The sequence below is a fragment of the Panthera tigris genome, chromosome B3 (assembly GCF_018350195.1).
Source record: "Panthera tigris isolate Pti1 chromosome B3, P.tigris_Pti1_mat1.1, whole genome shotgun sequence".
Classification (NCBI taxonomy): Eukaryota; Metazoa; Chordata; class Mammalia; order Carnivora; family Felidae; genus Panthera; species Panthera tigris.
Window position 1 is genome coordinate 31,110,045 of NC_056665.1, and position 12,925 is coordinate 31,122,969.

General features: G+C 61.1%; 1 protein-coding gene across 5 annotated transcripts; it reads right to left on the bottom strand.

Annotated features, from left to right (window-relative positions):
• Positions 1–3,173: 3,173 nt before the first annotated feature.
• CB3H15orf39 (chromosome B3 C15orf39 homolog) lies at positions 3,174–12,711 on the bottom strand. 5 transcript variants are annotated; one of them, XM_042988360.1, is made up of 3 exons: positions 12,547–12,711; positions 6,452–9,181; positions 3,174–4,516 (listed from the first exon to the last, which is right to left on the bottom strand). In XM_042988360.1, exons 2-3 carry the CDS (start codon positions 9,129–9,131, stop codon positions 4,149–4,151), a joined length of 3,048 nt encoding a protein of 1,015 aa, XP_042844294.1. In that variant the 5' UTR covers positions 9,132–9,181; positions 12,547–12,711; the 3' UTR covers positions 3,174–4,148. The 5 variants fall into 5 exon arrangements, with proteins under 5 accessions (XP_042844294.1, XP_042844295.1, XP_042844297.1 ...); XM_042988361.1 differs by lacking the exon at positions 12,547–12,711 and adding an exon at positions 11,703–12,118; XM_042988363.1 differs by lacking the exon at positions 12,547–12,711 and adding an exon at positions 11,650–11,666.
• Between the last annotated feature and the right edge of the window lie 214 nt (positions 12,712–12,925).

Consider the following 12,925-nt stretch of genomic DNA (forward strand, 5'->3'; position numbering starts at 1 on the left):
CATAGGCCACCCAGACATCACTGGGACTTTGGGTCTGCTGGCCAGCTGGAAAAACAAACCTGGAAGGGCTCTGCTTGAAGGCAGGGCTGGGACTGGCTGATTCAGATCACCTCTGCGAGGGGGGCAGTCCCATCCTCTGGGGCAGACTTCTGAGCTGGGGTGAAGAAGAGAGGACCTGTAGCCCACGCCCCCCAACAGATCCCAAAGCCCCTCCCACCCAAGTGGGCACCATATAAAGGGGGTGCAGAAACCCTCCCAGCTGGCTGTGGGTTCCTGAGGTGGTCTCGCCATGACCAGTGGCTGAATTGGGATAGCAACCCAGCAGCCAAGGTAGGAGAGCTGACAGGAACATGGCGGGAGTTGTGAGTGCTGGTTGCTTAGGACTGAGCCCCTCTGCCCAGGTGGCCTCAGAGACACTCCCACTACCCAGCTCAGCCCAGAGAGCCAAGGCCTGGTGCCAAGTAGCTTCTCTGGTTGAGAAGAATGTGCTAGGGGTCATTAAACCTCTGCCCAGAGGCTTGAATATCCAGGCTGTGGAAGGACCATCAGTCAGAAAGGGGCCTGTGGTTCTGAGGCCTTTGTGTGGGTCTCGCAGCAGTCAGGAGCCTCGGTGGACACAGAGCCCCTGATGTGTGAGGAGGAAGGGGGCCTGGACTGTGTCAGGTCCATGGCACCAGACCCCCGAGAGGTCCCTGGGATGGAGCCCAGCACAAAAGTGTTACAGAAGCCGTGGGTACCTCCTCTGCAAGGTACCCACTGCCCAGCTGGAGGTTTAGGGTCTACATGGCAGGGGCCACATGGGAAAAGGGCTACCTGCTGGGACTACGTGGAAAGCAACTCTGGTGTACAGAGCATGGCATCAGCTGAGCCAGGAGAGGCCTCCTCACCAGTCCTGAGGAAAGCTGGGAGACCAGGCTGCCAGGAGGGGGATCTAAGCTAACTCCAGATGCAAGAGCATTCACAGGTCCAGAAGGTGGCTCCAAGCTGACAACTGGAAAGGACCAGGCTACCAGAAGCTGGGGTCCTAGGATGCCCCTGAGTTGCAAGGCAGTGTTGGGGAAGTGCCAGGCAGATCTGGTAAGGACCAGTCCTTCAGTTGGACACCCTTGCCACCTGCTGACTTGGTGATGCCAAGGGTGGTAGGTTGGTAGTGGACAGGGCTGGGAACACCTAGTGTGTCCTCAGGGCCAGCAGGTGGCAAGTGGAGGGGTGGCAGTGAAGGCTGGAGAGGGTGACCCTGGCTCTCTCACACCAGGGACAGAGGCGGCAGGCAGGGCCCGTGTCTGTCAGGGGCTCCAGGCCTCTCTGAGTAGGGGCTTTCTTCAGGATCTCTTGCCCACTCAGAGTGGATGCAAGCAAGCTCAAACCCAAGGACACTTCAATGGAAGGGCAGAGGCTGACAGAAGCCTCTAGCTTCTGTGCTGAGCTGAAGCTTCGGCTCTTCTGACAGGATGCTTGGGTCTGGGAGGTTTATAGGGTCTGAGAAGCAGTTGCCAAGCTTGGAGTCCCAGGCTCTAAACTAGAGGCAGGAGTGGAGCGTTCTCTGGCCCCATCACCCCCATCTGAGAGGATTGGATCTGGTGGCTAGTGGAGAAAGAAGCAAGGGACCCCCTGCCAGTCATAGTAATCATAGGAGGGGCCTCTCAAGGTTCTTCCAAGGGAGCCAGCACCCTCTTCCCAGGAGCCCAGGCTTTCACTGCCTCAAGAAGACACAGAGCCTGGGAGTTGGGTCCCTCTGGGACAGAGGCAGGGGGTTTGGGATGGGAGTGTTAAATGGGATGGATCGCTCTACAGATGTAGACACCTCCGAGGGGCAGCAGCTAGAACACCCAGGGTCAGGGTCCCCATGGAGGCAACAATGTCCCTGAAGAGCCCACCTCCCTGCCAGCCTCCATCCAGGAGCTTGTCTTGCTAGAGATAGGAGGGGGTCTGCAGGACCTTCCCCTGACTTGGGGCCTGGAAGGGCTGCACTAGGCTGGGCTGGGGGCTGAAGGAACTGCCTGGGAAGAGGTCTGGAGTGCACAGAGATCAGCCTGCAGCAGGGCTTGGTGCTCACTGGCTGGGATGTCCCTGTAGCCTTCCTCAGCTGCGGCTGGGCCTGAAGGGGCAGCAGGCCGGGCTAGGGGGTAGCCCATGGGCTGGAGACACTACTCTAGGAGGGGGACTGTGGGGTCAGAAGAGGCACATTCAGGCAGGAGGGTTGGGCCTTGCTCCTTCTCCCCTGTGGGGGTTTAGGGAGACCCAGCCCTTTCACCCCAACCCCTTTAGTGAGAACAAGGCAGAGCAGAAAGCACCTGATTACCAAGGGGGGGGGGTGGTTCTTCATAATCCCCTTGTCAGGCATAGCTCTGCTCTCTTCCTTCCAAAACACCAGCTCCAAGACAAAGCTGCCCCGTCACTTACCTTGAAGGCTTAACTCCTGGTGGCAAAGCTAGTGGGTTGGGCTCCTCAGCCTTTTGTACTGGGTTAGAGCCCCAAGTGGGGCAGCCAGGAGGCAGGGCCTCACTCAAGCTGGAGGCTCACCTGAGTGCCATCTTCCTTTTATTAACTGAGGCCAGAGACGCACCTAGCGTCTTGCCTAGTGACGCCACCCGAGTCAGAGAGAAGCCTAACCAAACAGGCCTGGGCTCAGCCATTGGGGCAAAGCAGAGCCAGGAGGGATCCCGTAGCCGGGCTCAGGAAAGACTCACCAACACTAGGACTGACACTGGCAGGTCTGACCAGCCCTAGTAGACCAGCCTCCGGTCTAGATGGAGTGAGACACCACCACAGCAGCCCCGAGAACGAACCTCTGCAGGGAGAGCCCAGCAGAGGCAGGGTCTCTGGAGGGCGTGCTGGGTCTCCCCACACCAGCTCACGTGTGAAGGATGAAGTACACCTTGGTGGGCATGTCCTTGGTGCTGGGGTGTGTGGTGACTAGCATTTCTCACCGGGTGGTGTGCTATAGACCAACAGCCACCAGGACCCACAAGGGGAGGGGCTTTCCCTGAGCAAGGAAGTGGCTGCCCAGTGGGTGTGACAAGGACCGACATGGCCAGAGCAAGCGAGCAGGGGTGCCAGAGAGCCTTGGCACCTTCTGGGCTGGGAACAGGGAGAACTGCTAAGGACTAGGCACCTGATGATGGCCTATTAAACCTGTGGACGCCCCGCCAAACACACAGCCAGGCCCCAGGTCCAAAAACAACCCAATTGCTTTTAATGTTTAATGGCCTGCCTCCAGGGCCCACAGCCTTATGACAAACCTTAGCCAGGCCAAGGGCCCAGCCTGCCAGCCTCTGGCTCAGGTTAGCACTCTGCAAGGAGGTAACTCATAGCAGGCATGACGGATGGGGCTCTAGCTTGGGAGTGCCAGGGGCCCCAGTCCATATCTTCAGAGACCTCCCAGGACTGAGCTGTCATTCAGCCTGTCTCTTCTAGTCCCTGAGTCCCTGCAGCTGCATGACTTCTAGCAAACACAACTTCTTGGGAAAACACACAAGGATGTCAGCCCCAGGCTGTATCCCTGCACCCCCTGTAGTGCAGGAGGGAAGAAGCAGGCTTCCCCAGAGTGCTCCAGGCTGGGGGGTCAGGGCCCAACGCCAAGTGAGGGGGTATAGCCCCAGGCTTTCCTGGGGATGACTCTAGAAAGTGTAAGTCATACACACTGTACAATAACCAAGTCTCATGACACACAAAGACTTTCTAGAAGAAGGTTCTGCTTGCCTTAGCCTCCTACTCCAGGCCCCGGCTGGGATTTAGGCCCTGGTCCTGGGGAGGGAGCAGAGAGCAAACCCTAATGGGTGTGTGTCAGGCATCACCCCACAACAACCCTGTGAGGTAGGCTGCGTTGTCCTATCTTACAAATGGAGAACTGGGAGCTCAAGGAAGGAAGTGACTTGCCTGGTTACACAGCAAGGAACACAGGAGCCAGGATTCAAGCCCAAGTCTGTTGAGCTCCAAAGCCCACACATTTTCTCTAAGGAAAAAAACAGGAAGTAGTTCTTTCTAACGAAGGCCCTCAAGTTAAAAGCGGGGTCTCCAGCCCAGTGGGGGCAGCAAGAGCTGGAGAAGCTCCAAGGGTGTATCCACTGATGGCCCTGGGCCGCTGGCCTACAAGATAAGGGTACAGAGTGACCCCCACACAGCAGCTGTCCAAACAGCAACCAGTGCTACAGGTGATGGCTCTGGCCACCCAACACCTGTGGGTGGGGCACGGGCCGATCCGGCCCTGAGGCCTTGTGGCCCCAAGTGGGCAGTGCTAGGCCATTGAGCCAGGCAGTTTCCAGCAGGTTGCGGAAGCGAGCCCTTAGTGTGGGGCCAGGTGGGCTGGCGCTGGTGGCAGGGGTAGGTGAGGCACCGCGGGACCCTTCCCCAGCATTTGCCTCCGCTTTCTCCGGGCCAGGGGTTGGTGGCTTCCTCCCCGGCTTCCTGGCCTTGGGGGCGGGTGACTTCCAGGCCAGGGTTGGGCTTTCTGGCTCATCTCTGGCCATGGTGGGTTCTGAGGAGGGCACGGATCCAGCCTCAGTGTCCAAGTCACCTGGAAAATGAACACACAGTCAGGCTGTAGACCCCAACACCCTTAGGTCCCATCTCCTGGCCTCCCAGCCACCTAAACCAGTGGTTCCACTCTGCTCAGGCCTGGGTGGCCCCAGCAGGGTCACAGACATCATGACCCTTCCCCACACATGCTGGAGGCCAGACCACCAAACCAAAGGGTGTGATTCTCCCCTGGTGATACCAGAGCTCTGTCTGATGAGGGTACTGCTCAGGAGAAGTGTCTGGTGCAAGAACAAAAGGAAAGGGGCCAACAGGCCAGGAACCACTGGCCTGTACAGGCAGGGAAACTGAGGTATGAGAGAGGGCCCTGCTATACATCAGCACCATCATCTTTCCATCACACCACCCCACAGCTTGGGGTGGAGGAAGCAGCAGAAGGAACAGAAGGGGAGCTTCTGACCAAGAACACACCTACTAGTAAGGGAGGCTGTCAGGGTAACACTAAGGACACCCACAGAAGGGTGGACCCCCCCCCAAGGATCGGGGGAGGACCCACAGCCCAGGGAGGGAGTGGGGACTGGGATGCAAATCCAGCCAGCGGCAGGAAGCTGGGTCCCAGTCAACTCTGCACTATGCCCCAGATTCCAGCAGGCTCAGTCAGAGCAGGAGGGGACTATGAAGTGCCTGGGCCCCATTGCCCAGCAAGCTGTCCAGGAAATACGCCCCTGTCCTCTCTAGGCCTAACAGCCCAATTGTACAGAAACAAGATGGTCTTTGCACCCATTAGGGCAAATGCCCCAACTGTTTAAGTGCTCAGGGGACAGCAATGCTTGTCACCCAGACCCCAAGCTCCACATTTGTGCCTCATTGCCTCAGGGTCTTCTCCACCCTGACCTGAAACTTGGACAAGGTAAGGGCCCGGCCAAGGTTGCCATCATGGCAAGGGGACAAGAAACAGTTCCTGTGGAGACACAGCCCAGACACAGGCTTGGTGGCAGGGATGGCAGAGCAGCAAGGGAAGAAAGACTACCGAGAGGGTCACAGGCCTCAGGCCTCAATATGCCACATGCAGGAGAGGCCACGATGGACACCGCCTGGCACCATCACCAAAGTCCTGGCCGAAGAAGTGAGTGTACACACCATGAAACACCACAGCAGCTCCCGAGAGCGGGGCCAAGCTACCCACACCAATGCACATGATGCTCCAGGACACAAAAAGAGCGAGCTGAAGAACAATATGCACAAGGCATCATTTAGTAGGGGAAAAGCAAACCACAAAACACTGCTCCGACTTATGGGTGCACCACCCATAAATACGCGGGAGGACTGAAACACTACATGTTCAAAAGGCAACAGTGTTTTGGAGGGGACAGGGGATTCCTGCCCACTTTCGGGGATGAGGTGCCATTCACTGAGATGGAGAAGGCGGGGGGCAGAGGACTTAGGGGGAAGCTCAGGAGCGTGGGTCTGGGAGGAGTTAAGGGTCAGACAGACATCAGGTGCAACATGCCAACATGCATTCAGTTCTTTGCGGCCCAAGCCCAGAAGGGAAGCCGGGCGGGACACAGACACAGTGGGGAAAGACCTCAGATAGAGAACACAGCCTGGTCAGAGCCCTAGAACCCAAAGGAGAAGCCTGCACCAAAGCCAGAGAAGGCACAGCAGAGGAGGAGGAGGGAATCTGGGAAGGTGCTGCACCAGGGAAGGCCGAGAAAGTCTCCAGAGGGACAGAGCAGTTGGCATGCTCAGAGGCTTACAGAGGAGGCTGTGAAGGCTCTTCGTGCTGGGGCGAGGGGGGGGTCCACAGAGCCTACCCTGGATGGCCAGCCCCCTCCCCAGCATGAGTTCTTGGGCCTCCCTGCCCTTTCCAAGGTCCAGGCATCCCTCAGCCCCTAGCCGTGACCATTCACACAGCCCACACACCTGTCACTCGCTCACACAGCTCCGGTGGCTACTGGGGCTGCCCCATGCTCACCCAGCTGGCGGCGCACACAGTCACGCCACTGCAGGCCCAGCAGGTCAGGGTAGATGTCGGGCAGCTGGCGCAGCGCCAGCAGCTTGAGCATGCGCGAGGTACAGCCATGCAGGGCCCGCTCGCGCAGCGCCCGCTCCTCTGACAGCGTGGTGGGCCGCAGCTCCACACGGTGCTCCTGCAACACATGGTCCACCGAAGCGGGGGGCAACCGTGGGAAGAGCCGCTCCTTCACCAGGTGGATGGGCACGAAGATGGCACCGGCCCGCACCACGTGGGGGAAGGGGCACTGCTGGGTGCACACGAAGCTCTGCAGCTGTGACAGCAGCTTGCCCAGCAGCCCCTGCACGCCCTGGCAGTCCTGCCATGCTGCCCGGCCCCACGGCCCGGCCATCTCGAGCCACTCGCGCAGCTTCTCGGGCGGGGAATGGGCCACCGAGCCCGAGATGGCATCGCACAGGGACGCATGCAGTCCTGTAAAGTGTTGCTCTGGGGAGTCCGCCGTGGCGGGGGTAGAAGCCGGAGTCGGGGCCTGGGCCTGGGCCGGCGATGGAGCCGGAGCAGGGGCTGGGGTCGGGGATGTCATGGCTACAGCTGGAGGACTGGGCAGCGCCAGGTTGAAGCAGGCCACGGGCAAGGGCTGGCTGAGAATCTGTAGACCAAGGGGCACAGATGTGGGCGTGGGTACAGGCTGGGCAGACGCAGGGGCCGGGGTAGGCGCAGATGGGACCACGGCTGCAGGCAAGGGTGCCGGCCGGAGGATCTTGAATTTTCGGAACATGAAGGCCACGGAGCTATGGAAGTTGGTCCTAGGGGTGGCCTCTGTAGTCGCTGGCGCCCCGGGTGCCTCTGGGACTACCTTTTCCAGGTCAGGCAGATCCGAGACCGTGTTTCCCACACCAGGGGCATCCAGGGCCGGGGGCTTGGCATGCGCTGCAGGACTAGGAACCCTGACTGGAGCCTCTGCCATGGGCTTCTTCACACTTAAGTCCAGTGCCACCTCCTCTCGAAGCGAGCATCGTGCCTTCGAAGGGGTCTCCCGGGCAGGCAGGGGCTCCCCACAGCCTTTGGCAGGGCTCTCCCTGGGGGCAGGGGCTGAGTCAGGCTCGGCCGCGTCCTCAGGTGCCTGCACATCCAGATAGTCACGGTAAGGGGCCAGGCTGAAGACATTGTCAATAACAGGCATGGGCGGAGAGCTGGGTGGCAGCGTACCCTGATTCTGTGGAAGAGACTGGCGCTCCTGGGCACAGGCTGGGAGTGCCGGCGGGGTGCGAGGGCCCGGACTGTCTTCGATGATAATGGGCGCTCCAGGGTGTTCATCAAGCTGGGGCTGGAGCTGCTCTTTCCTGCAGCTGGGCAGCCACATCTTCTCCTCTGCTTCCCGCACCGGCTTCTCTGCAGGCCTTCCGGGCTCTGGGCATGGCTGGCTGACAGGGAGAGGCTGGCATCCTCGCTGGAAGGCACCGGGCTGTGGCACAGCCTGCACACTGTTTTGGGAAGGTGGCGTCCCTCCGAGCCCTGGGGATGCCCCATAGAGAGAGAGGTCATCCCGGGCATAAGGAAAGCCCAGTGTCTGGGGAGCAAAGTCCAGCGGGCACCGGGGAGCAAGAGGTGGCTCCAGCTTGAGGCCTGGTGAGGGTGCTGGGAGCGGGGCAGAGGGGTAGGAAAAAGTGTCCAGGCCCACTGGGGGCATATAGGGTGTCTGGGCTGCCTGCTGCCTCAGGTAGGGGCTGCTCAGCCCACCAGCTGGGTACCCAGTCCCTTTGTGGGCTCCCAGAGGCTGCAGTGGGAGCACTGAGCTGTAGCTGCCCTGCTTGTCTGGGTGGCGACAGGCTGGTGGGCAAGGCAGGGCCTGTGGAGGGTGAGGGTGAGGGAGCGGGTAGTGGGTGGGCACCGTATCCTGGCAGGCTGGCCCCAAGGGTTGGGCCAGCTGGGTCCAAGGACTTGGGGGGCCCTCAGACAATGCCTGCTTGGGGTCCCCAGAGTAAGGACCCGCATACTTGGAGGCTAGGAAGCCTGTGCTGTGGATGGTCCGATACTTCTCCAGGAATGCCTGACACGGGGAGAAGCCCACGGAGTTTTTGCTGGATCCCCCAGCCGGCACCCCACGCAAGAAGGTGCCATCCAGAGACTGGCTCTTGCCAGGAGTTGGGGTCAGTGAACAAGGCGGGTCAGCGGGGGGTAACAGGGGTCCAGTCACCATTGTCCAATCAACATCCAGTGGCCTCTTCACCGCCCCTTCGCCCAGGCAAGTCGAGAGCCCGTAACACAGAGGGCTGCGGTAGACAGGTTTGGGGGCCGCCAACGGTGGGCCTGGGTAGGAATGAGACTGGGGACCGAAGGGCAGGAGCTCAACGGGGCCAGAGTCCTGCACCTTCTCAGAGCTTTCTGTTGGCGGGCGGTAGAGCAGGCAGCTGGTCAATAGGTTGTCTGTCCGAAGAGGGGGTCCTGCCACGCTGGTAGGGTACAAGGGTGGGTATGGGGTCCAGGATGCCAACCGCTCAGACCCTGCCTTGGGAGCACCCCCCATAGGGCAGGAAAAGTAGGCACCCTTGTAGCTGCAGGGGTCCTGGTTACCAGCAGAGGGGGGCAGGCTGTGCCCGGGTCCGGGGTCTGCCTCTAGGCGGGGGAGCTTGCCATATACCACAGGCCCCAGGGTCCCCAGTGGCCGCTTCTCCGCCATCACTGTGAAGGCTTCAAGCCCTCAGGGGCCCCGGCTACTCAACTGCTGACCTGGGGGAGAGAGAGAGAAAGAGAGAAAGAGAGAAAGGGAGGGGCTGTCAGAATGGGTTCCAGACAAGCAATGGAGGACTGCTGCTCTCACTGGCTTGTTGCCACACCTAAGAACTTGGCACTTAGTAGATGCTCGATAAAGACTATGAATGAATGAACGCATGAGTCATACAACACAGAGATTTCCAATGTATACTCCCCACCCCCATCCCAGGAGCCTCCTTCTGTTCAGCTTCTCTCCACATGACTCCCAAGACCCCTTTCTTGGGGTTTCAGACTTTACAGAGCACAGTCTGAGGATCAGCTCACTTGGCTACCCCCGTTCCCCATATTGGGATGAAACCCATTCATCCCAACGTCACTGATAAAGGGGATGGGACAAGAGGTAGGCTTCCTACCTCCCACTATAGCTCTCACTGCAGATGCTATAGGGTTCTCAAGGTGCCCACTGCAGCCAAGATGTGGAATTGGACATTGTCTGTGAATTCAGACTTCCTGAGACACTCTTCAGCTCTTACTCTCTGACCTGCCAGTCTTATCAAAAATGTCAGAGCTAAGCCTGGAACCCAGGTCCCTCAGCCCAGAGTGACACAGACACTGGGCCTGGTTTCGCAGGGTAGGGCTATTCCCCCAGGAGAGGCTGTGGGGTGCACAGCTTTGTACAGGCCCTGCCCCCAGCTGGAGAGCCAAGGCTGTCCAGTAGATGGTGCTGTGCCACCAGCAGGAAGGTCCCAAAAGTGTCCAGAAGGACAGCCTTGTGTGCATCCCAGCCCCTAAGCTGCAGTTGGGTATTCCAAGGCACATGAGGGCAGCACAGCACCAGGGACAAGCAGGTAGGGAGGTGGGAGGGTGTGACTGTGCAGGGAAGGAGTCCCCAGGGGCCACAGAGTGCTAGTTGGCAACTACCCCCACTGTACCGATAGAAAAACTGAATGCCAGAACAAGACTAAAGTCCTGAAGCAAGGCCAAGCAAGGATTGGGAGCCGGGCCCAGAGAGGTCAAGCATCAGGGCAGCAGGTACGCAGTGATCCGTGAAGGGTCATCTAAGGTCAGTCTTCTAGGGCCACATTGCCCTGCCTCTACCCCTCCTAGTACCCTGGTCTCCGAAACACTCAGGTGGCTTAGAAAGGATGAATCAGCTCACTCTTGTTATGATTAGGCCATGGTTCAGGTGCCACAGGTTTCTATCACTAACAAGCCAAGCCAGCCCTCTCTCCCAGCCCTCTCCTCCCTTCTGGCTAGTGGCCAATGACAGCCACAGGCCCAGAGTGAGACCAGCACATTTTGGGGGCAGGAAAAGCCAAGGGTAGTGTGAGGGCCAATGCTCACTCCTATCCTAGCTTAATTGCACCAAGGAAGCCGGGCAGGACTCTCACAAAGTTGGCTCATCTTCTGGCCAGAATCCCAACACCTCAGGCCAGCCTAGGAGACAGGAAGGGGCGTCAGGGCAACGGTACTGAGAGCAATGCTCTATGACAGAGATCTGCATCCCAGAGAGAAAACCCCAACCAGCTGCACGGCAACCTTACAAGGAGTTGTACTGTGTTGGGGGTGTTAAGGCTCCGTTCCCCGCCCAAGGATAGCTCTGGATTAATTAAGTGCTGGCTCTGGTCTCACCACCTCCACATGCCCCTTGGGGCCTGCTGCACACCCACCCCAATCCCAGGAGTCCTTCTCTCCTGGGCTCTGCCCATTGCGTGCCCTTTGCCCCGGAGATTTCCTGAGACAGCCTCCCCTCTACCCTGGGACTCAGCCAATAGAGGCAAAGCCCCCCGGGGACCCTCGGGAGTCTTTAGGGGAGAGATGAGGGTTCTGGGGAGTCAGTGGAGGACTATGAAGGGTATGGGGCTGACCTGACCTCCTGCCAGTAGAAGGAGCCCAGTGTACACTCCCTTGAGGGAGGCCCCTCCCCACTCAAGACAGTAGCCAAAATGTAGGTGCCTTCTTCCCTGACACACACACACACACACACACACACACACACACACACACATATACTGAGGAGGCAAGCGATTGTTTGGAGAAGGGCAGGACCACAAGGAGCAGGGTCATATCATCTTTTGGGCCACCAAGCTGTCTGCTGACTGAGGTTAGAGTTGGGCTGGGAGGATCAACCTCGGCCAGGGCCTAGGGCAGGGACAAGGAAAAGGACCCCCCCCCCCCCCCTGCCGTGCCATCCCTGCCAAGCATCAGGGGAAGCAAACAGAATCTGGAGCGCAATTCCCTCTTCCATCTCCTAGCTGCTCTCCGGAAGGCCCACGGACGGTGGGAAAGACCAGGAATAAGACAGCGATCCTGCCTGGCTATGACCAGCGTCCGGCCTCCCCTAGAGGGCTGAATCAGGCCCTTCCCGGGGTTCTCACACCTCCCCCAGCTGAGACTCTGGGCCCTGCTGACGGTAACAAATGAACCTGGGGCGGCCCAGGCTCCAGGGGAGGGGGAAGGGTCGCAGGATCAGCCTCCACCACCTTTCTTCTACCTGCCCCGCCCATAACCGTGGTGCCAGGGGCCCTCGGCCAACCTGGCTTTGGGGCTGCCGCCGCGCCTGACCCCGCGGCTTCCGCGTGTCCCCATGCTCTGCCCGTTGGCGCTGGGGCGCACGTGCACCCCAGCAGGCTGTTACACAGGCCGCAGCCACGCATGCAAACCCGTGCTTGCAAGTACGTGCACGGCCCACATCTGCACACACGCCCCTTCAGAACTGCGTTCTCCCCTCGCTGGGGCCCGGCACACGTGTGCACCCCAAGAAGGCCCGTGCACCCATGCCCACGGACCTACACCAAAGACTGGCGGGAGGTCAGGCGCAGGAGGCGGCCTGGCCTCAGAGTCCGGGGAGCCACCGCCTCGGGGCGATCCCGCCAGCCTGGGCTGCGGCCAGAGGGTGAGTCAAGCCGTAGCGAGGAAACCACAGGGCCGTCCCGTCCCAGCAGGGCGCGTCCAGGGCCCTGCGGCGCCTCCGCGCCCGCCGCCCCCCAGGCCCAGCCCCCCGCCGCCCCCTCATCTCCGCCCCGGCAGTCCACGTGAGCGGGGCCCCGAGGGAGGCCCGAGGGCTCCTGCCGGAGCTGCTCCTCACCGGCCCCTCGCCGGATCTGGCGCCAGAGCCCTGCCAGAGCTGCGGGGCGCTCCCGGGCCCCGGGAGCCTCGAAGTTCGGGGAAAGTTGGAGCAGCCGCGCGCCCCCTGCCCCTCAGCCCGCCAGCCCCCGGCCCGCCGCAGCCCGGAGCCGCCGCACCTCTGCCCAGGCCTGGGGCGCTCCATGCGCCGGCTGGCCGGTAGGGGCGCCCTAGGGCAGCGCCACCCGCCCCTTCCCCACGCGCCGCCCGCAAACTCGGCCCAACTTTCCGCGCCGGAGCGGGCGAGCTCGTACCTGCAGGGCGCCAGGCTTCCCGCCGCTGCTGCCCGGGGCCGCGACCGCATCGTCCAGCGCCGCGGAGGCCGCGGGTCCTCGTCGGGCCAGGCCCTGAGCGGGAAGTCGCGGTGAGCACCGAGCTCGGAGCCACCCTCCTCGCGACCGTTCGCGCCGCCGCTGGGCGCCGTCTGCGGTCCCGGGCGGGGCGGGCTGGGGGCGGAGCGGGGGCGGGGCGGCCCGCGTGGTGGAGGCTGAGCCCGGCAGCGCCTCTGGGAGCCCACGTTCCCCTGGGCCCGGGGTGCGGAGGGCCTCCGGCGGCCAGCCCTACCCGGCCCCGGCCTCGCGTGCCGTGCACCGTCTGTGTCCACCGCACTCCGCGAACCGCTGCCCAGCGCGC